This window comes from Glycine max, chromosome 13, assembly GCF_000004515.6.
Source record: "Glycine max cultivar Williams 82 chromosome 13, Glycine_max_v4.0, whole genome shotgun sequence".
Taxonomy (NCBI): domain Eukaryota; kingdom Viridiplantae; phylum Streptophyta; class Magnoliopsida; order Fabales; family Fabaceae; genus Glycine; species Glycine max.
The window spans coordinates 20,261,789-20,284,338 of NC_038249.2; the positions used below are offsets into that span (position 1 = coordinate 20,261,789).

The 22,550-nt window shown below is 32.0% G+C and overlaps 2 protein-coding genes across 3 annotated transcripts; one reads left to right on the plus strand and one right to left on the minus strand.

Moving 5' to 3' along the window:
• Nucleotides 1–3,584: 3,584 nt before the first annotated feature.
• Nucleotides 3,585–6,501, minus strand: LOC100804021 (U4/U6.U5 small nuclear ribonucleoprotein 27 kDa protein). The gene is made up of 2 exons (XM_003541290.4): nt 5,837–6,501; nt 3,585–3,902 (listed from the first exon to the last, which is right to left on the minus strand). The coding sequence occupies exon 1, from the start codon at nt 6,406–6,408 to the stop codon at nt 5,854–5,856; it is 555 nt and encodes a 184-aa protein (XP_003541338.1). The 5' UTR covers nt 6,409–6,501; the 3' UTR covers nt 3,585–3,902; nt 5,837–5,853.
• Nucleotides 6,502–13,555: 7,054 nt separating this feature from the next.
• On the plus strand, nt 13,556–18,554 carry LOC100819499 (probable receptor-like serine/threonine-protein kinase At5g57670). Of its 2 annotated transcripts, none has more exons than XM_003541243.4 (7): nt 13,556–14,230; nt 14,318–14,572; nt 14,713–14,870; nt 15,000–15,079; nt 15,183–15,318; nt 15,498–15,647; nt 18,223–18,554. In XM_003541243.4, exons 1-7 carry the CDS (start codon nt 14,029–14,031, stop codon nt 18,382–18,384), a joined length of 1,143 nt encoding a protein of 380 aa, XP_003541291.1. In that variant the 5' UTR covers nt 13,556–14,028; the 3' UTR covers nt 18,385–18,554. The 2 variants fall into 2 exon arrangements, with proteins under 2 accessions (XP_003541291.1, XP_006593540.1); XM_006593477.3 differs by having other exon boundaries at nt 14,318–14,548.
• Nucleotides 18,555–22,550: the final 3,996 nt, after the last annotated feature.

The following is a 22,550-nucleotide window of genomic DNA, read 5'->3' on the forward strand; positions in this document are numbered from 1 at the left end:
ATAAATCATACATCCTCAACATTTTTGTCCAGATATAAAATAATTGAGTCATTTTTTAATATGGTGTTGATAAGTATAAATCATATCATGAACATTTTCATCCATTAGAATACTTAATTTTGATGCTCAAAGTCCAAGAATTGAAAATAGGATAAGCAACTTTCCCAAATTCCAAACAAATTTGATGTTACCTCTTCTATTAATCAGGGGAAAAACACAAATAAATTGTAAAACCATATAATTTAGCTGCACCAAATTTGTCCAAGATTTACCACTGTTTATGTCCAGAAAGGTAGAAACCATGGCGGGCATACCACAAAATGATAGAACCGATAAATATTCTTATAAATATTTTTAATATCTTTGATATTTAGCCATTAGTCTATTTGCAACCTTGATTTAAGCAGTCACTCTTGTATATTATTCCTGTTTTGAATGGAATATGGGGACGGAACAAATTCCTTCATGGTATCACGAGACCTAGGGAACTTTCCTGTCTTCTCGGCTATTTTTGGGCATTGCAATAACTAAACATGTAGGTGGTTTATTTCTTTCCCAACGAAAATATGCTGAGGAGATCATAGATAAAGCTGGCATGACTTCTTGTAAACCTACTCCAACACCAATGGACAGCAAAGCTAAGCTTAGTGTCTCCTCAGGTTCTCTATACGAGGATTCAACTTATTATCGCAGTTTAGCAAGAGCATTACAGTACCTTACTTTTACGAGACCTAATATATCATATATTGTACAACCAGTATATTTACACATGCATGATCCAAAGATTGAACATATGAATTCCCTTAAACGAATTACGTGTTATGTAAAAGGCACCCTAGACTTTGGCTTACATTTGTACAAATCATCATTTTTTTTCTCCCATTTCATACACTGATGCCGATTGGGGTGGATGTCCCAACACTAGACGATCCACTTCTGGTTATTGCGTTTTTTTATAGATAATTTGATCTCTTGTTCCTCTAAACGACAACCCGTTTTGTCTCGGTCGAGTGTCGAAGCCGAGTATAGAGGAGTAGAAAATGTTGTTTCCGAGTCTTGTTGGATTTGTAATCTACTTCTAGAACTTCATTGTCCAATCCACAAGGCTACATTGATGTACTATGATAACGTGATTGCGATATATCTCTTCAGTAACCCTGTTCAACATCAGCGCACTAAACATGTTGAGATGGATATACATTTTGTATGTGAGAAAAAAAGTTGCTCGTGGACACGTTAGTGTCCTTCATGTTCCCTCTCGCTATCAAATAGCTGACATTTTCACTAAAGGGCTTTTGCACATACTTTTTGATGATTTTTGAGCCTATCTCAGTGTACGAGAACCTCCCGTTTCGACTACGATTGTATGATCGAATCTGTAAATATTCTTATAAATATTTTCAATATCTTTGTATATCTTTTATATAGACAATTAGCCTTTTTGCAGCCTTGAATTAAGTTGGCACGTAAATATTTTTAATATCTTTGATATTAAGAAATTAGTTTATTTGCAGCCTTGAATCAAAGCAGACACTCTTGTATATTATTCTCGTTTTGAATGGAATATGAGGATAGAACAAATTCCTTCACAAAACAATAAACTCAATCTGTTAGGATAAGACTCATTCGAAGATTTGCAACCGAGCCTAAATGATGTGTTAGGTAAAAAAGAGAGAAATTTTTATTATTTTTATCCACACTTTTTACATTATACTTGAATTAAAAATTTTCTATTTTATTTTTATTTTTTAAACCAAACACACTAAGGAGAAGTTGAAGTAGGGACCAGAATGCGTACGTAACATCTTACACCCATTGCTATCCAAATGTGAGTCCTATATCTATCTTATGGTTCCTCTTTTAAGTTCAAAGACCTGCATCACTTAGTTTTTGCACTGCATAAGATGTTCGGGTTTATCCTTTGCGTTTCTTCCTTTTGATTGCGATTCTAGAGCCGATTCCAGACTTGGTTGTCAGTATAGCACCGGAACATGTCACTTCGGTCAACATGCACAAGAATTTTCACTTTAAATGGCTGTTAATTTTGAGATTTTTTTCTTAAAAAAAGACAAGTAAACTAAAATGCTTGACATGAAGAAAATTATTTCATCACGAATTTTCAGTGGTATACTTAATCTAGTTCTTCAAGTTTGACTATGTTTTGAAAAAAATTTGTTGTGTTTATCCTTCTCTACCATCCTATTTTAAAATATAAACTCAGAACTTGAATTAAACTTAGTTCATTTCAATATAAACGACTCCATTAACAACACCAAATAATTATATGTGTGCCTCTTAATTATATTTTGTATCATGCATAGCTTTGAATGACATTAATAACTATTTTCAATCATTCTATAATTGATTTTAATATTTTAAAAGTTTAAATGAAGTTTGGAGTTTTATATAGGCTTTATTATTTTAAATGGTTCCCTTTGTTCTTAAGTTCTTCAAAATTTGATAACTAAATTGATTTATTTTTCAAAATGTAAAGACCAGATTAATTCATCTTTAACAACCTGAATACCAAATTAAATCTTTTAAAAATTTAAAGATCAAATTGATTCATTTTTAAGAATTTAAGTATCAAATTAAATCTTTAAAATTTGGAAACCAAATTTAACTATTTGAAATAATTTGATGACCAAATTCATAATTAAGCCTTTTATATATTACCAACTTCATTTTTTCATCTAAAATCTTTATTTTATCTTTAAGATCACAAAATTTATAGCAACTCTTTAAAATTATTAGTTAATTATGTTGAAAAGTCACACAAAAAACTCCAAAAAGTTCATCTACATTGGATTAAATGTAACATATTTATCCTTCAAGGAGATCAATTATATATTTTAAAATAAGAAGAAAATAATTTCATAATTTAATTAAAATATATACTTGGTAAAGAAATAATTTGCAATATCATCTAATCATGAATCGCCATATTTTTTACTAGTGACTTTCTATAATAATTATTTTAAAAATTATATTAAAAATAATTTTTAATCAATTGACTATTATTAAAGATTGTCCCAACAAAGTATCAAAAGTAAACTCATAATTAAACATCTCTCGGTATTAAAGATTATGATTTAAGTCCCCGAATAGGGCATGTATGCTATTCTCCCCTTGAGTCTACTAAGGGGGAGAAGGATATGTCTTGACATAATAGCCAGAAATTATTGTTTTCTTTCTCGTTCATACTCGAGCGAAATTGATTTTTCTAGTTCGTCCCGGGGAGGGGATTTTGAGATTGCATGGCAGGATTCGAAAATCGAAAGTCATGCCCTTTTGTCCCGCTAGCTCACCAGTCACCACTGAGGGCTATTCAACAGGGAGGAGCAACAATAGTTTGAGTCAGAGTTAATAAACATCCACATCCCTTGGTCAGGATATTGAGTACAGAAAGTTCCATAATCAGACCTCGTGAATCTCGTGACTCATGATATAATTGCTGCTATTATCACCAGTTTGTGGGGAATTCTTAGGTACTCCTAGATCAAAAGATTACTCTTGCTTTGTACATTAAATGTGTATCAGCATAGATAGAAGCATTAAAACTACTAATAGTTTAGGGCAGAGAGTTAACAAACTCGCACACCTAGAATCACTTGATTACATAAAGCATGTGCATCCCAAGGCGTAAGGCATGCAGATAAATGTACATACCGCATGAAAATTTGGCAAATTCTATGAATGTAACTAGATAATTAGATGGGTAAAAAATGAAACATGCCTAACACCAATTACACAGGATATATTGAGCTGAAGGTAGCACGGTATATTAAATGAACGACACAAGTAACTGGTGGAACGCTTGCAAGCTTTCATTTTGGGTCCCACCAAGGGTTTCTGGCTCCAATATCCACATGATTAAACAACCACCAAAGGATATTACTCGTCTGCAATGAAAAATGGCAATAGTCGATTAAGCAGGCAAAGGAAAATACTTAGTAGTGTGAAGATATTTCCTACCAACAAGTAAAATGAGGAATAATGCATTTGCCGTTCTGAATGAAAATGAAAATAATGACTGACTCATTCATAAGCTTAGGGGTGGCTTTTTCTAAACAGGAATTTCATAGAAGTGACAGTAAATTACCATCATCCTTATTTCCTATAATGCTATTTCTAAGTTAAATTGGCACAGCTTATCCCTTTGAAAAGCAAACATACTAACATACCGTATTTCTGTTCTACAAACAAAATAAGTGCACTCCAGCAGTGAGCTCAATCTCAAATTATATAATATCTGCTTTATCAGAGCAAATATATAGTTACTATTGCTATTATATCCAATCACAATTCACGTTCCACAGTCTAACCAGTTGTGGTTGAAATCTCTTTACAGTTTATAGTCTCCAATCTTAGACAAGGCTTATAAAAAGATAAGTTTTTCTACAATCAGAGCCATAAATAACAAATACTTCACATTCCCTTCTCTTCATAACTCATAACTTCCATCCAACATGCCTGCCAATTCTTTGATCAATAATCTGTTTAGCAACCTGCATTACTAAATGGATCAATCATCAACAACCCAAGTAGCCAAAGAGCCTAGGCCTAAGTTTGGGAATGTATACAAGAGAAGCTAGAGGTGTTTTGCTGAAAGAAGGGAGAGAAGCATGTGAGGATGTGAAAGACTGCTAGTCCATAAGGCATATAGAAGAGAGAATTAAGGTGACAAGGTAGGTATACAGGGGACAAATCTGTTATGGGAAGGGTATGGACGAATTCTGTTGGTGAATTGAGGCTTCGGGTGAATTCTCATCTCTTAAGGATCATCCATTATCTGTTTTCAATCACCAAACTTGAATCATGTTACACATATTCAAATTTTCTTATTGCTACCATGAGTGGAAGTGACAAAGTGTGTCAAAGTCCTCCACACCGAATAACTACGCAACATACTTTTCTTTAACAATCATTAAAAACTCTGCCACTGTGATATTACTCACATTGTAAAACTGCAAAACATGAAAATTGATTCATATTGCTAGGGAAATTCAAATTACTATACATATTAGGACAAGAGTCTACAATTATATTATCTGACTACGATCACCTCTCCCATTCATCTCCGATTACATCAATCTCTCCTATATATTGAAAATTCAAATTAACCTCATAAACAAGATTTGTGAAATTTGAAAAAATATATTTAAAAACATCAGAGGGAAGGGAGGATAGTGATTTGTGAAGAAGGGTAAAATATAGGCAAGGTGGGAGTAATTTACTCTAAGGATAAGCATGATTGAAGACAAATAGGGGTTAGTTTTTAGGGGAGAAATATTTTACTAATTGACTTGTGATTGTTAGCCTAGGGGAAAAATGAGAGTAATTTATCATGGATACGAAACTCTCCATTTTGGGTGTAATAGTCCATTTTGGGTGTAATAGTTTTCATTGTCAAGGTGTAAGATGACAGGAGATAAAAAATGGGAATATCAGGACTCATCTCCTGGATAAGATTACAGATAATAAAACACTACCGAATCAATGTTCAAGACAAAACACTCTAGCATCGCAAGAGAGCTATATAACCACAAATAAAATTGAGCTAACCTCATGCTACGCATGAATACTAAACTGAACAATATACGAAAATAACGGCACACTCCAACAACATGAATAATAGCTATCATCACAAATCCACACACACTGTTGTTGCTAATTTGCAATTAATCGTCACCGTCTGGAAGAGGAAAACAATTTAATTTTCAATCATATGCTGAATTAAGCTAAATCCGAATCTAATTGCAAGTGGCAACCATCAAATTCAAACCAAACCCTAATCCACGATTAATAATTAAAAAGAAAAGAAAATTGAACAGACCTGAATAAAAGAAAACCCTAGCGATTCTTCTCAGCAGGCAATGGGCGATTAAATCCGCCGCGGCGATTCATATACTGGCGCGGTTGGCGCTTGGTGACGGCTCTGACGCCGCTGACGTCAGCACCGGGAACCGGTTTCCCCTTGGTGGAGTCAAATCCGGTGGGAATCCCAAACATCTTCATCATCTCCAACTCGTCCTCGTTCCCCTCAGCTTCTCCTCCTCCGTCTCCGTTATCCTTCTGCTGCTTCTGCTGCTGCTCCTTCACGATGCCGTCCACGAAGTCCGATACCGCTTTCTTCGTCTCCTTGTGCTCCTCCTCCGTCGAGTCTCTCCGGTGGCGCTTCCGCGGCGGGTCAGGGGACGGCGTCCGGTGGTGCCGCCGGCGGTGGGAGCGTTCGCTGGGAGAGGGAGAGCGCAGGTGGCGGGAGCGGCCACGGTCAGGCGAACGCGAACGAGATCTCTTGCTGCGTGCTCGGTCACGGTCGCGATCACGGTCGTCCTTATCTCTTCTTCGTTCTCTTTCTCTGTCGCGAGTTCGGTCTCGGTCTCGATCACGGTCACGATCCGTCATGGTGGAAGGTGTGAAGGTGGAGATTGAGGTTCAGTTTAAGTTATGGTTCTAAACCACTCCATGCTACTACTACTACTACTGCTTCTTGCTTCTTACTTAGTAACTACAGTGGTTAAAAAATACAATAAATAATATTTTTATAGAAAAAATAAATAAACTTTATCAAAAAATACAATGATGGTTAATTTTTATAATTGATTGTGCAGTGTTATTTAATCACAATCTAATAAGTTTTTAGAAATATTTTTTAGATTCTAAAATAATTATTAGCATCTTCTAAACTATAAAAAGATAAAAGAAAAAACTTAGGCGCAAAACTTTTGATGTTAATATACAATTGAAATTTTATCTAAACAATTCATGGACATTTAAAACTAATATTGATTATTAAGGTAAAACTTGAATCGTCAATAACATTAATACTACTCACCTTAAGCTAGGTAAAAGGGAAAAATAAAATTGATTCAAAATAAATGTTAGGAAATTTTATATAGTTAGTTTACTACTACATTCTTTGCAACTTACAAATCTATAAGAACTTATTATTTAAATCTTTTTATACTTATTAGACCAATGTCTCCTAACATCTTCCTCTGAGATTAAAAATAAAAATGTCTCCTAACACGAATCAAATTTGGGGCCTATAAGCAACCCAAAATTCCCAAGTAACATTTGGGTTATCAAATTGTATTCCTTTCCGGCTCAGCTCACAATGAGTGTTGCTAGGTGCACCCATCATTATTGTTGGTGCATCCAGCATTTAATTAAAATATCAAAATTGTCCCTGTGCTTTTTTCACATTTGTGATGGGTGTGTGTGAGGGTGATCTATAAATCGTACGGATCAAGTTGATCCGTAAGGTTTCTACGGATCAAGTTGATCCGTAAAACTTTTACGGATCAACTTAAATGACTTACGGACAAGGATATTTTCGTCATTTTACCTTAAGTGCTGGGTGCACCAGCAATAATGCTGGGTACACCTAGCAACACCCGCTCACAATTAACTAGCATAGAAGGTTTAGGTCACTTTTTTCTTTGTATGAAATATATATTGAAAAAAAAAAAGATAATAGGATTGAACGATTAAAATATTCAAACAAAATATACATAAAGACACAACTTCATACAATTTTTTTGTTGCTTAATTAATTTTTAATATTTTATTAAAGGAATCAAAGTCATTTGTCTTCAAGATAATTAAACTATCTTATTTGTTAAAAACTTACTCAATAAAAATGGTCTTGAAAATTCTAGCTTCTTGAAATCCTATTCTACTTGCAATTGTAACAATCAGACTAATTAAATTCTTACCAAAAAAAGTAAAGTACGTACACAAAAAATCTTAAAAGATGGAAAATTTAGGCCAATTTACAAGCAATGAAGTGAACTAGTGTAGAAGCAAGAAAGTTACAAAGGTGAAGGTGCTGAAAGTCCCTTGCAACCAAGGTCTTCAATTTTGCGGGAAAGAAGTTTTTCACTGAGAGAAACGAGAAAGTACTACATTTAAAATTTTAAAAAAAATTATTTTCCACTTTTTTTTATAAAAAAAAAAATGCATACTTAGTTGACAAGAGAATAACATGAATATCCTTTAATGCGTTTGAACAGGTGTGATCGATCGAGATTCACTAAACTACAGGGCGTGCAGTTCATGATCCAGGACTATTTTGGTTTTTATATCACTTTGCTTAATTTACCCACGAAGGTGCGTGCACACTTGCACATGCATGCACTCATTAATTTAATCAAATTTGTTTATCTAAGATCCCGTAGGAGGTTTTTATTGGAACATTCCACCCCCAACAACAAAAGGCATGACGTGAACTATATAATGAAGATGGCACTAGCCATGCAAGTGATGTATTAGAAGTTTATTGAGTCCTACACTCAATTCGTTTGAATTCAAAGACCATTATTAAGAATTCGTTATTGAAAGTGGTTGTAACTTCATCATTTTCATTTAACATGCCTTCGTTTTAATTTTTGTGACGAATTAAAGTACATATTATTATACTTGAGAACACGACCAAATTGGTTTTTGAGTTAAATTTTCAATTATTTTATAGCATATTATAGTTTACATTGATGGCTACAAAATGTAAGTAAATCAGCCCAACGATTAAAAAAAAGTAGCATTCGAGAAGCCACCTACAAATAAATTAGTTTTGACTTTTTCATCTTGATTATCTGATTTTTTATTTTAACAATGTGACAGATACAGCTGCAAAATAAAAATTAAGTAACGTGGAACATAGAAAACTCATGACGAAGGCTCCTTTCAAATCATTTTTTTTAAGCATTCAAATCATTTTCTGAAAACCGTGTTTATACTTCTTCTTTTTTAATGGGAACCTTGAGGTGTATTTCAAAAACTAATAAAGAGAGAAGTAAATCAAAGTCTTTGTTGGAGTGAAATATTTTGGTCCTTAACTAACTAAGCCACTCCATCAGCTGCAAATAACTAATAAGAAAATCTGTAGACTCTATCGGATCAATTTTGGAAAAAAATAATCAAAATAATTTATTTAGTATTTGAATAATATTATACGACCAATTTGTTCTATTAATAAATTACATTTGACCTAATTAATTTGAATTAGGTTTTTTGTTTGTCTTACTTCTTTTATACGGATATCTAATAATTTTTTGTTAAACTATTATAACTAGCAGAATAAGAAAAGTAAATCAATTGAGTCAAAGATACAAATCATCATTTAGAGATTTCCCCAGTTAAGTCTGTTGTTCTCCCACAGTCCCTTTACTCACCATTTCTGAATCGTTCCTTAAATAAGTCTTATCTCGTACAGTTATAAACCATTTCTTGATTTCTTCAAATTAAGTCTGATTTGGGAGATCAATACAGATACTGCACATATATCTTTTACATAGCTAGAATTCAATAATTTTTCATTTTTTTTTCTTTTAATTTTAATTAGATTAGCCTTTTGCTAGGGTATTATGACATTAGTGATGAATTTTCGTCAAAGAATTTGACTAATTTTAATAGACTTTCTTTTCTAAATTATATTTTTTTATTGACAACGCTCAAACTCATAACATTAATTAATTGCTAAATGGATTCAAACTAGTTCAAGTAGACAAATGACATGTTGATAATTAGTACGTTTTCTTTATCGTTGCAATCACAGGTAGTTACTGGTCAACCATGAAGAATTGCTAATTTTGTAAAGCCCATTTTCAAAGGTGAGTTAGGCTGAAACTTAACGGTGCCTAAGGTTTGGTGTGGGTTTCATATTCATCCTTCAATTCTCTAAACTTGGACAGAATTTAATTGAGCAGTGACAATCATAATATATAAGACCCGTGCCTATATTGTATAAACCATTACGCCATTAAATTGAATTCAGATAATCTCTGGCCTGCCAAGTTGACCAACGAAAGAAAAGTGGAAAAGAAAAACAAAACTGGTAGGCAGGGATGGATATCAGATACAAACACGGAAAAAAGACTTGTCAAATAACAGACAAAAGTTTCTTATTTTCTTAAAATCGTATCATTTTCATTTAGTTTAAATAAATGTGTGAATTGTGATATACACACATACATACATGATATACACATCTGTTTGCTTGTGGACTGTGAGTTTTTCAGCAACTAAACGACACATTTATTTTTCTCAAATCAGTCATTTTCGATTAGTGTAAATTTGCAACGCATGCAGAAGGTATATTCGTAGAAATTTAACATTTATACTCGTTCGTTATATAGTTGTTACAGTGTTGTTTATGATGTAATTTTTTCAATAGTCTATTTGTCAACTGAATTATTTTTTAAAATAAAAAAATGATTGGATTTCGCATTATGCAAACAAAAAGGGTCTTTATTTAAAAGAGTGTACACACACTATGCAGGACATAGAAGATATATAAAATTGAAGTAGTGATCGGAGAATGATGAAATAAGAAAAGAGAAGATTTCAAGGGTTTGAATTTTTTAAATTAACATTTCAAACAAAAATAAAAAAATTAACATTTACCGATAAAAAAACTATACACAAGGGATGGAGAATTGTGCATTGAATAGTAAATGCTAGCGAAAGCATTTCTTGCACGCGTAATTCAGTTTCTGATACTTGTTGGTTATATTGATGAACACAAGAAACCCGAATCTTGGGTACAACACTAAAGTGTAAAGCTGGTAAACCATATTTATCCATCCAACGCTAATTTCCAACACAAAGAAACTCTGATATTAAAAATCTCATTATTTTATCTCACTCTTTGTCTTTAGCCAATGATATTTTTGACCACGTACCAAAGGCTAATGAATAAAATTAAAGGAAAGAAACAAATGAAAGTCAAAGTTCACATTTTAACATCTCAATGACATAGTGCATTGATTTCATCCCAGTTTGTTCTTATTGTTCTCTACAAATCCTCGTTGAGGGGAGAAAATAGATAGTACCTTATTATTTAAAGAGACCGTGATTGATTAGTTGTTTTCCAAATTTTGGGCCTCTCAAAATTTTTGTTCCTTTGGGAGATTAAAATAGAGCAAGGCACCTAGAGAGGGAAGTATAGTATATGTGAAGCTCGTGAAGAGGGAGCAAAGCAGATCATAGAAAAGAGCATGTCATAGCATGCCTTGCAGTTTCTGTTTAAATTTTCATTGGAGATTGTTCATGTGCTCCTAGCTGAGGAACTTTAATGGCTAAATGTGACCACACGTTCATGTTTACATATAAGTAGTTGGCTAGAAAGGAACTTTGTCGCTTCCAACTTCCAAGATTATGGTAGAAGAAAAACTAAATATCACCATTGATTCATCAGTGGTCCTGTCATGCACTTATATATTGAGAAAATATCATATATTTCGAAAAGTATATATGTCAAAGCTCGTGACTCTATTGATTTCAAATTGAATTTGAATGATAACTTGTTTTTCTTTATACTAGATTGTTCAAATAAAAATGCACAAAAAAGTGACGTAGGGACCAAAAATAAGGTGATGAAGGATTGAAATCCAAGTATGAGAAAAAATGGTGAATTACAAGTCTTCAAGTCTTTTTCTTATTTTCGCATTATTGCTTAAGAAAATCATGTTACAATTTATTTCAGCAATTAACTTGAAAGTAAAAGAAACAAGTTACTCAGCGTAACCTTTCACAATCTAAGACCATTTTGATGGCTTCAAAAAGAGGGAGGGAAATAACATTATAAGCACGCCAATTCTTAATTTGTTGACGCAAGATTGACCAATGTTTCGAGAAAACTATTATAGGATCAATGCTTAGCGTATCTTCACTTTTGGCCTTTGGATGCTAATGTCGTCTTCTTCGAGTATCTTCACTTGTCTCTGTAGCGTCTACATAACTGCATCATGACAAATCTAAAAAATATGTATCATATGTCACCATATATATCATATGCCAAAACCGCAAAACCATCATCAATCATCCACAGAAATAAAAAATTAATGCATCGTTCTCCTTATAATATTAATTTAAATAATGAGAGGTTCAAATAATTGATTGATGTCACGGATTGTAAATTTAACAAATCATCAAGAGAGTAGATAATTAAATGGATGAAATCTACTTTTGTTTGCTTGCTTGCTTGTTTGTTTTATATTATGCTAGACCCTTTCTCTTTTGTTTAATGATAAACGGATGACATGTCCTTTGTTACTTGAAATGAACACATGCATTGCCTATAACGTACTGAACCAGTTCAATATCTACGTACGAATTGATTACATTTGAAGTTGGTAATTGCCCAGTGCTGTTATTAGCTAATGATGACTGTGTAGAATCTTTTAGTTTGGTGGTGTGAGATTAATTTGATTATTCTGTAACACTGCTGCTCTTAAGAAGAAAAAAAGGATTTGTGATTTAACTGCTTCACATAAAAAGGGGTTAGGTGTTTATTCCCCCACCGTTTAAATACAGTCATTGGACTTTATTTTTTCTGTTTAAGTGTATTTCCTATTTTAATATTTTCCCTCTTTCACTTTATGAAGATGGTTTAATTTCTGCCAAAGGGTACGGTTCATCCGAAAAACAATAAGGTACAGCTTCTTCAAGTAGCATTATATTAGTCTGGTTTTTGGATTAATAATTTGTCACATGTTCTTAAGTCCCACCTAATTATGGACCATGGCACATGGAACCGTTGGCATGATCAACATCAATTTTCCAGCTTCGAAAAGAGCAAAAAAATCCAAATCCAAACAATAATGAACTTAATTCTCAGTTTTATCATCAAGAAATCAGCAAAACTAATAAGGTGTTTGGTAATTATAAAAATTAAGGGTAAAATTATAAGAAAATGAACAATGATGATGATATATCACAGCATGTATCATGTAGGATTTCACTCATTCAACCCTCCATTTTATTTCGCATTTTTTTTCTCGTACCAACAAAGAGTGAATCTCAAAAACTAATTGTTAGATGGGCACCGACATCAACCTTTTTTTAAGTATATAAAGTGAATTTTACTTTTTAAAAGATAATTATCTTAACCGTTTTGACTAATCTCAGCATAGCTTAAGCTTCCAATATCTAGAGACATTTCATAAAACGGAGCGGTGATACAATAAATATCGCTTTTAACAATAAACTTGGTCTGAAAATAATTTGACAATAATTAAAGCTACTTTTTCATTACAGCTCGTTTTCCGTCATAAATGCGAAGTAGTTTACCTGAACCATTACCTTAGTTGGATATGGCTATATCTACTATAGCACCGATAGTAGCACACTCAGAAACTTTCTGACACATGGGGTGATAGTTCCCTCCAATTTTTCCTTTTCATCCAAAAACATGAGTTTATATGAACATCCACATTATTTTTAAAGGGAAATAAATAACAAAAATAAATAAACAAAAAGTTTATTTTGTATATAAAGCTTTTTATATACTAGCATTTGATAAGAATTGACTCTGTTAACAATAAACTAATTTCTATAAATAAAAAAATATTGCCAACTAATTAAGAATAAAGATAATTATGATAAAAAATAAACAATTTTACTATACATATAAATTTATGATTAAATAAAAATATAAAAACTTTTTATTAGTATATAGTGTTTTCTCATTTTAAAATATTTAAGTATAAAAATATCTAACAATGAATTTAAATATTAGCAAATTATTTCATTACATCATTAATGCATTAATGGAAGTAGTCATCGAACACAAGAGGAGATTAAGAACAAGATAGATATTGAGAAACCCATGTTTGTCACAAGCATGGGTCTCTAGTGGGAATTAATTAATGAGATGAATTAGCAATATTCAAGGCAAATTAAATAGAGAGGAAAATAGGGTCACCTCATCCTACACGCACCAAAATTGCAACCCTTTTAATCCATCTTTCTTTGTTTCTCTGCACAAGTGCACACAGGTCAGGTTTTTTTGAGAAAAGCATGGATAATCGATACAAAGCATTTAAGCTCCTCTAACGGTCCCTCCTAGTACATGGCACTTGCTCACGCCACACCTTTCAACTAAACCAACAAAACAAAACAAAAACCTACGAGTGTCTTTATGTTTGAGACCCAAACGCGGTCTTACTTCTTCCTCACTTGTCCTCTGTTTTGAATTTCTCTGCTCTGCATGCAACAGAGTCCCTTGTTAGATTGTTCATTGCAATGAGGTATATTCGGAGCAACAGCTTCAAGAGGCTCTTCTCATTCAGAAGACGCAGTTCAAGGGAACAGATTCTGAGTCCTAACAGTAAGGGTGAAGAAAACTATGAGATTTTTCCGCATGAAGAAGAACCTTCTCGAAGACCCTCTTGGAAGTGCTTCTCTTATGAAGAGTTGTTTGATGCCACCAATGGCTTCAGCTCAGGTTTTAAAAATTAAGGTTTGTTTTTGCTTTTTCTTCTAGTTTTGGGGAATTGGAAGTTAATGTGTTTTATGTTTCTTCTTGTTGCAGAAAATTTGGTGGGAAAAGGAGGGTATGCAGAGGTTTACAAAGGAACCATGAGTGGTAGTGAGGAAATTGCTGTGAAGAGACTCACAAAAACTTCAAGGGATGAGAGAAAGGAGAAGGAATTTTTGACAGAGATTGGTACAATTGGTCATGTGAACCATTCCAACGTTTTGCCTCTTTTGGGGTGTTGTATTGACAATGGCCTTTACCTTGTTTTTGAGTTATCTTCCACAGGTTCTGTTGCATCTCTTCTTCATGGTACTTTTTCTTTTCTTTTCTAAAAAAAACTAGTATTTTTTTCTCATAAAAATTGAAAATTTGGCAGCAAAACATGTCATGTATTCTGGTTTTGCAAAAAAAAAAAATGGTTTCTAATAGTGTGTGAATTTTCTTTGTAGATGAAAGATTGCCTCCCTTAGATTGGAAAACGAGGCACAAGATAGCCATCGGAACTGCACGAGGCCTTCACTACTTGCATAAAGGTTGCAAGAGGAGGATAATCCACCGGGACATTAAGGCTTCAAACATTTTGTTAACAAAGGATTTTGAACCACAGGTCCTTTTAATCTGCACTATAGTTGCCTTACCTATTTTAGTTTAATCAATATTTCAAATACAGTGTTTTTTCTATAGGTTTATTTTTTATTTTTTTACCAAAAGTTACTATGTTATATGATTGTGGCAGATATCTGATTTTGGACTAGCAAAGTGGCTTCCATCTCAATGGACTCATCATTCAATTGCCCCTATAGAAGGGACATTTGGGTACTCATCTTTTCATGGACCCTTCAATGATAGCATTTGATAGTAAATTTTTAAAAATATATGAATGGTTATGAAAATGGATATGATTTCCATATTTTTTCAGACATTTGGCCCCAGAGTACTACTTGCATGGAGTTGTTGATGAGAAGACAGATGTGTTTGCCTTTGGTGTGTTCTTGTTAGAAGTAATCTCTGGCAGAAAACCAGTGGATGGGTCTCACCAAAGCTTACATAGCTGGGTAAGTATCCCCCCCTTTTGCCTTTGTGAACTTGGCGTGTTCCATTGGAAATGCCTTTTGGTTTCTTCTAGAATTTGCATACTCTAATGGTGTGACTTTTAACATTGGTTAAGTCATTACTCATTAATTAAACGTTTTTGGTGCATTAATTAACCATGTCATGTATATTGAATAAATAGGCTAAACCAATTTTGAACAAGGGAGAGATAGAAGAGTTGGTGGATCCAAGGCTTGAGGGGGCTTATGATGTGACTCAGTTAAAAAGTTTTGCCTGCGCTGCCTCTCTTTGTATTCGGGCATCTTCAACTTGGCGACCTACCATGAGTGAGGTACCACCTTACACTTGTTTCTTGTATTTGGATTCGCTTCTTTGCCTTCTTTTACAATAATACATACATTAAGAAATTACCCACCACCAACAAAAAAAACATAGATTAAGAGATTAATAATAATAAAAAAATTGTTGAACGTTATGTTTAGAATATATTAGAAATTAGTTAAATTTCATTTCAAACTGCAAAATCATAATTAAAGCTTATTTAATAAAAAATGGGACTTACATATTTTTGGTGATTTCTAATAAATTTTACACAATAGTAAAAATAATGTGATAGAAATTGTGTTGCTAACATTTTTTTAAAATTACGGTGATGATGTATTGATAATATCTATTTGATAAAATTATTTTTAAATTCTTATTTAGTATCTTTAAAATGTTGATTAGCATTTATTAAAAAGAAGTATTTCTTTCATTCCAAAATAATTGATGTTTTGGCATTAAAATAATTATATTGACTGATGTTTATTGGTTTAATTGAAATATTAAAAAATTTATTCCAAATTTACTCCTAATAAATTACATCACCTAATGTGCTTATCAATTTTTTAACATTAATCACTTAATAGTTACAAGTGATACGTTTATAAATATTAAGAATATTTTAATAAAATTATTCCAACAAGTAACTTGTTTACTGTTATTCTTAAAATGTGAAAATGATTAAACATCAGTTATTTTTTAATAGAGAGAATATACTTTTTATTTAAAAGTATGTTTAACTAATTTATATTAGTTATATATAATTTTTAAATGAGCAAGAATCTTTAAAAAAATCATTTTTAAAAAAAATAAAAATATATCATTAAAAAAATATATTTTTAAAGCTTATTATTTGGTTGGCAAAGTGATAGTTCCCAAGCCATGTTATGGATTCAATCTCCTGGGATCTTGGGCTCTACCTCTACTCTTGATGGGACCAAGACCAATGCTAGCAAGAATAACAACGTATTTGGAAAGTTACAAGTTTAGATTAAATAAATTAAAAATGTCATCTCCCCTCATTTTTAACAAGAAATGTTTTTACTGTTTTTCTCGACAAATCTTTGGAAATGAAAGATAAAGTAAAAATAAAATACTCATAAAAAAAGTAAAAATAAAATAATATATATTTTAGTAATTATTAGTGAAAATAGGAAAGGTTCTTATTATTGAGTGTATTAAGGTTATAATTGAATATTTAATAGTGAATGAAATTAAATAAAATCAGATGAAATATTATTTCATTTTCTTTTTCTCTATTTATTTATTTCCATTTATCCAAATCCAAACATAATTTAAGAGTATCAGTAAAGAAATATTAAAATACTATATTTTTTTAGGCATTGATATATTATATTAAAAAATTCAGTTACTTAAAATTATTAAATATCTTTATATTTGTAATTCAATTTATATTTTTAAAAATTATTTATATATATATTTTGAATCAAAGTCTTTAAAGATACTCCCTACCATTTCTCTGCTTGTTCTTTCCATCAATTTTGTTGTTGCCAAGGAAACTAATCACCAACTTCGATTACGTCATCAGATTAATTAGGAGCAATAAAAATGACTGGCATAACCACCACAAACAATATTGCACAAGTAAAACACATTTGATGTGTGGGAAATTTATTTCTGTCAATTGAAACGTGGAGCAGATTGCGACTCCACTTTGCCATTTTTTTTATCCCGTTGCTATAGCCCCGTACTAGCAATGCTTCCAAGTTTCAAGTAATTGAAGTACACTAAAAATAAGTACACACTCACAACAAAAAACAAACAAAAATGCTTTCAAATAATAAATACTTATAAACAAAAGAAAGTATTATTATTGTATTATTTTCTCAACGGCACAATCTCTTTGTTGGGCTGAGTTCACCTTATTAATCTGTCAATTTGTCATATTATCTATTATTATTAGCATGTGTGCCGTGTTCACCAATCCAATTATTGCCTTTTAGACGGTTTCCAAGTTACCAATAAACTATACATATTAAGATCAGTTTCATGGCTTCAAACAATCAAACTTCCTAAATATAATACCCTATTGTCAGCTTTCATTTTATTTAATTTCCATGGCTTTGCTCATCATTTTCAGCAGTCAGAAATCTGATCAAGGATAGATTCATCATTATTTTCTCAATGCCAATGGCGGCCCTTTTTTGCCCATGAAAATTTATTAATCACTTGATGTTCTCTCTTACCTAATTTTATCCTCTGTGCTAACATCTGATGAAAGACATTCAATTCATTGGAATTGTGGGCCTCTTTTTCTTCTTGTGAATCCCTCATGAAGCAATAATGGTTGACAGTATGTACATAATGATCAGATTTTTTTTAGCATAGATCATGTGTACAGTGACTTTACTATTAGATGGAACTTTAGAAATAATATATCCTAGATTGCCTTTTATCTAGAGAAAATAGTGTATGTAAAGATAGTGTAAATGATTTTTTATATTGTAATTTAATTATAATTTTTTATTAACGATAAATATGCTGAGTTTTAATAGTTATCTTAAAAGTTATGTGAATCATAATTTCAAATTGATTGATAATATTATTTATTTTTGAATTAACAGGTATTAGAGATAATGGAGGAAGGAGAGACGGATATAGAGAAGTGGAAAATGCCAGAGGAAGAAAAAGAGCAAGAAGAGGAGTTCTGGGGTTTTGAGGATCTGGAATATGAATATGACAGCTCCTTTTCAATGTCTTTACTTGACTCCATTGGAAGTACTTAATCAAGAGTCACATGCCTTTTTCAATTGCTTGTATATATACAAATTTCATAGAGAGGAGTTCATGTGGTTATGCTACTCCTATCTAATCAAATCTCTAATAACATTTTTTTTTGTGGATGTGAAATATTTATTGTAATTGAAATTCATTATGTCGGCAATTCCAGAGGAAATGACCCAGCAAGATTGTTTTCGTGCACTAATCAATTTCACTGATAATCAAGTTTTGTGAAACAAGGCAGTGATAATTGGGTCCAATAGGTCCACTCACTGCAATTTTTCAACACGATGTGACTAGACTAACAATAATATGAGGTTTATAAGTCGTTTAGATAGAGACATTGGAAATAGATTGTGCATAATGATGGCTCATATTTTTAAAGTTTTAAGCAAATTTGGCGATATTTCTGGTTAGAAAAGGGAGTTGCATATTAAGGACCATGTCTTAACATAAGGAAAAGAGAAAAAAAACAAGTTACCTTTATGGCAAGTCTATTTGAAATCTATATACAAAGTCCAAACTCCAAGCCTAATATAATAATGAGGGAAATAAGCATTAGGCCAATCGTCTAGTCACCTTCTGCAACTCTTGTTGGGTTATTCAAGAGATACACAGCGAAATAATTAATAATTAAAAAAAAAATTCTGGGTCTCAAAATTTCACGTTTTATCTCTTCCATGTTCATCGCACACGATGTGTTTGCAATGTATAGAAATAATTTGCTTGCTTTTGACAATTCCATCCTAATATGATTAATTTTAACTGTATTATATTTCTTATATCTTATCTATAATGTCATCTTCTACTAGCAGGGAAAATACAGCCGGTATATTTGAACAGTAACGATTTTGTTAGTTATTTAATATTAGTAAAGAATATTGAAGGAATAAATTCTAAAGTTTTAAAGATTGAACCAACTTCCTGTTTGGATTTTTGGTCCAAACCTAGGTTTAAGGTTTGGATCAACCTCCATTTCTAAAAAGTATCAATTGTCTTACTTATATGGTAAATGCATGTTGGACTTTGTGTCACCGCATGTTCACTAGTAAAATAAACACACATTTAATCTTTCATAGTTAAAGATATTTCTTCTTGAGAATGAATGTATTTTATTTTTAGGGTAAATGACTAATTTGGTTTGTGTAGTTTACACTGGCAAACAATTCAATCCATGTACCATGGAAATACACAATGTAGTTCACAATTATGCAAATGTATTGACAATTTAATCTTACCTCTTAAAAACTCTTCTATGTTTCGGTTAACGTTTATGATGATATGACATGTTAAAGACGATGTGACAAATCCAAGTGGTAGAAGTGGAAGCCAAGCGATGGGTCAACTATATTTTGGACTAAATTGTTGGTGATTTTTGTTTTTGAATTTTGATTTTAAAATTTACAAAAAAAGGTAACAGTTATGTTGAAAAGAAGGTTTCTCTTCCTAATTTTTTGATAATACTTTCATATGCAGTGACAAAATGATCCCCAACAAATATAACTTAATGACAAAATCGTCCACAACAATCAAGTGGAATATCATACAAAGGATGGTTAACCTCTACAGATTTTTCAATCACTACATCTCCTTTTTTCACATTACCCACACCACCTTCGGAATATTTACACTAGTTTGCAATGTTTCTTGTTATCCTATCTATTTCATTTAGAACATCATCTCCAATTCAGTCATCTACACCCACTTCCTCACCATTAGTCATTTTTTCATTTGTGTTGCCAATATTGTCTCATAAACAACATTAGACACACCCTCAATGGAATCTCTGACATGTCATCTATCACATGGTCAACATATATATGCACATCCTTGTCTGGATCAAGGAAAGTTGTGTTACACATAGCTAAGGCATCCTCATCATTATCAAACGAATTTAAACCATCCTCAAACTCTCTTCTTGGTACCAAATAAAATACCTTTTAAAACTCACTATATCCACCTCAAGCCTTACACAAGTCATGGATAGTCCACACGTTCATCAGGTTTGTCTCAAATGACTCTCGGTAACATTCTTCACCTTCCACATACTCCAATACCCCTTCATCATTTCAGACAAATCGACCTTTATGGTGCAACAAAAAGTTAATCTTATAAGACATTTTGGAAAAAAAAATACACAAAATAGAGTCAAAAGAAAAATGAAACATAACATCATTGTATTAATAATAAAATTTATTCATTTTTATACCCAAAACAGAGCATCATTGTTTTACTTCATTGGAGCATCATCAACAAACCCTAAACCCTAACACGTGTATAATCACTTATCTGTCTACAATAATGAAAAAATCGACAAGAAATGTAACAAAAATGGCAGCCACAGGGAGAAATGCTACGAAAACGGAATGAAGGTCATTAACGCAGACAAAGAAATTGAAAGAAACACCTTGCCTTACGAAGTTATCTTTCGTCGTCTTCAATACACATGGAGAAAGGTCAAGAATACAACAACCACAAACCAAAAGCCACCATCTGCCGCCATGTCATCACAGTAACTGGCGAAGCAAACACGAGAACGAGCATAGCAACCCACACTTCCGTCTTTCTTTCACAAAAAGGTAAAAAGGAAGAGGAGTAGATCAATTTGTGGTGACTTAATAAAAGATAAACAAACTCATTTCCTCCTTCTGACAATTTGATCCACATATGTCTGACCTAGTGTGTGCGTTTCACTTTCACCATGTGAATTTACCACATCGTTCTTTAGCATGTCACGTTGTCACAAATGTTAACGCAAACCGAAGAAAATTGATGATAAGACTAAATTATCGATATATTTACATAATTATAGAATAAATTGTGTTTATATAATACAAAAGACTAGATTGACCGTGAGTATAAATTACATTGACTAAATTTTTAATATAATAGAGCAGAACATGAATTAGTTTCATGGATTTACTGGCTGTCACGCAAGTTGTCATATGCATAATGCTACAATCCCCCACTTGAAAATTGGAAGGGGCAGTAGAGCTGTCATGTACTTCAGAACGTTAATTATTTATAGTTAATATGAATATCAATTGGGCGTTCACATGAACTGATTTGCATGAATATAATCTGGACCAAATCCCTAGACAGCAGAGGCCACAGAGTGTGACATAGTTTTTGGTTTCGTTTCCGTTGCATCTACTGCGTTTGTTTTTGAGGAAAAATCGAAATTGGAAAAATATGTTTGTTGTTTGTCACGGTATTTACAAAGGAGAAGGGATTCTTTGTTTCTTAGTGAAAAACTACGTTGTCTATATTATCTGCATACATTAACTCCGCTCTGGAATGCATAAAATGGGTGAATAGGGTGGGCTTTTCAGCTGATTATTGCTATTTATATTATATTGATTTTTATTTTTCTAAAAATTTAAAAAAATGAAAAAAAGAGTATTTTTTAATAATAGTATAAAAAAATTATTTTTATTTTTTCACCCTTAACAAGAGTATTTTTATATATCAAACAAAGGCATTTTATCATAATATTTTTTTTAAAAAGTGCACATTATCTTAAAAAACAAATTATATGAGACAAAATGTGTATTAATTATATTAAAAAAAGCATCCAGTGCTTTTTTTTATCTGTAAGTTAAAGTCTTGAAGCATTTGATGAATTGTATTTATAGCTTACATATTATATGCCCATACATGCACAATAAAAATCCAAAAATAAAAAATAAATAAAGAGAGAATGGTAAAATAAAACATGGTTTATGTTATTATATATATATATATATATCCTTTAACAAATAAAATAACACGCTCTATTATGTCTTTCAGTAAGAACTTTATTTATATATTAATTCTTTAAGAAATACTGTTAAAACACTCGTTGGCATAACTCATAAAATAAATTACATTTGCATAAAACAAATAACACTAAATGAGCGGAAGTTGGCGATGAAGTGGTAGTTTTCCGACGGCAAATATATAATTTCAAAGTTAACTTAATTAATCAAAGGCTTGCATTTATGTATGTGTTAGTTGAACGTTGCCCCGAGCAGCCTCAAAAGTTGTTCGGCAAGTAGGAGAATGAATCTTAGACAAATTATCAAAATATCTTTTACTTTTCAAAACTATTACATTGAAGGTTGTTCAACTTAAAAAAGACTAGGAGGAATTAATGATGCAACGACAACGAAAGATAAATATTAATAATTTA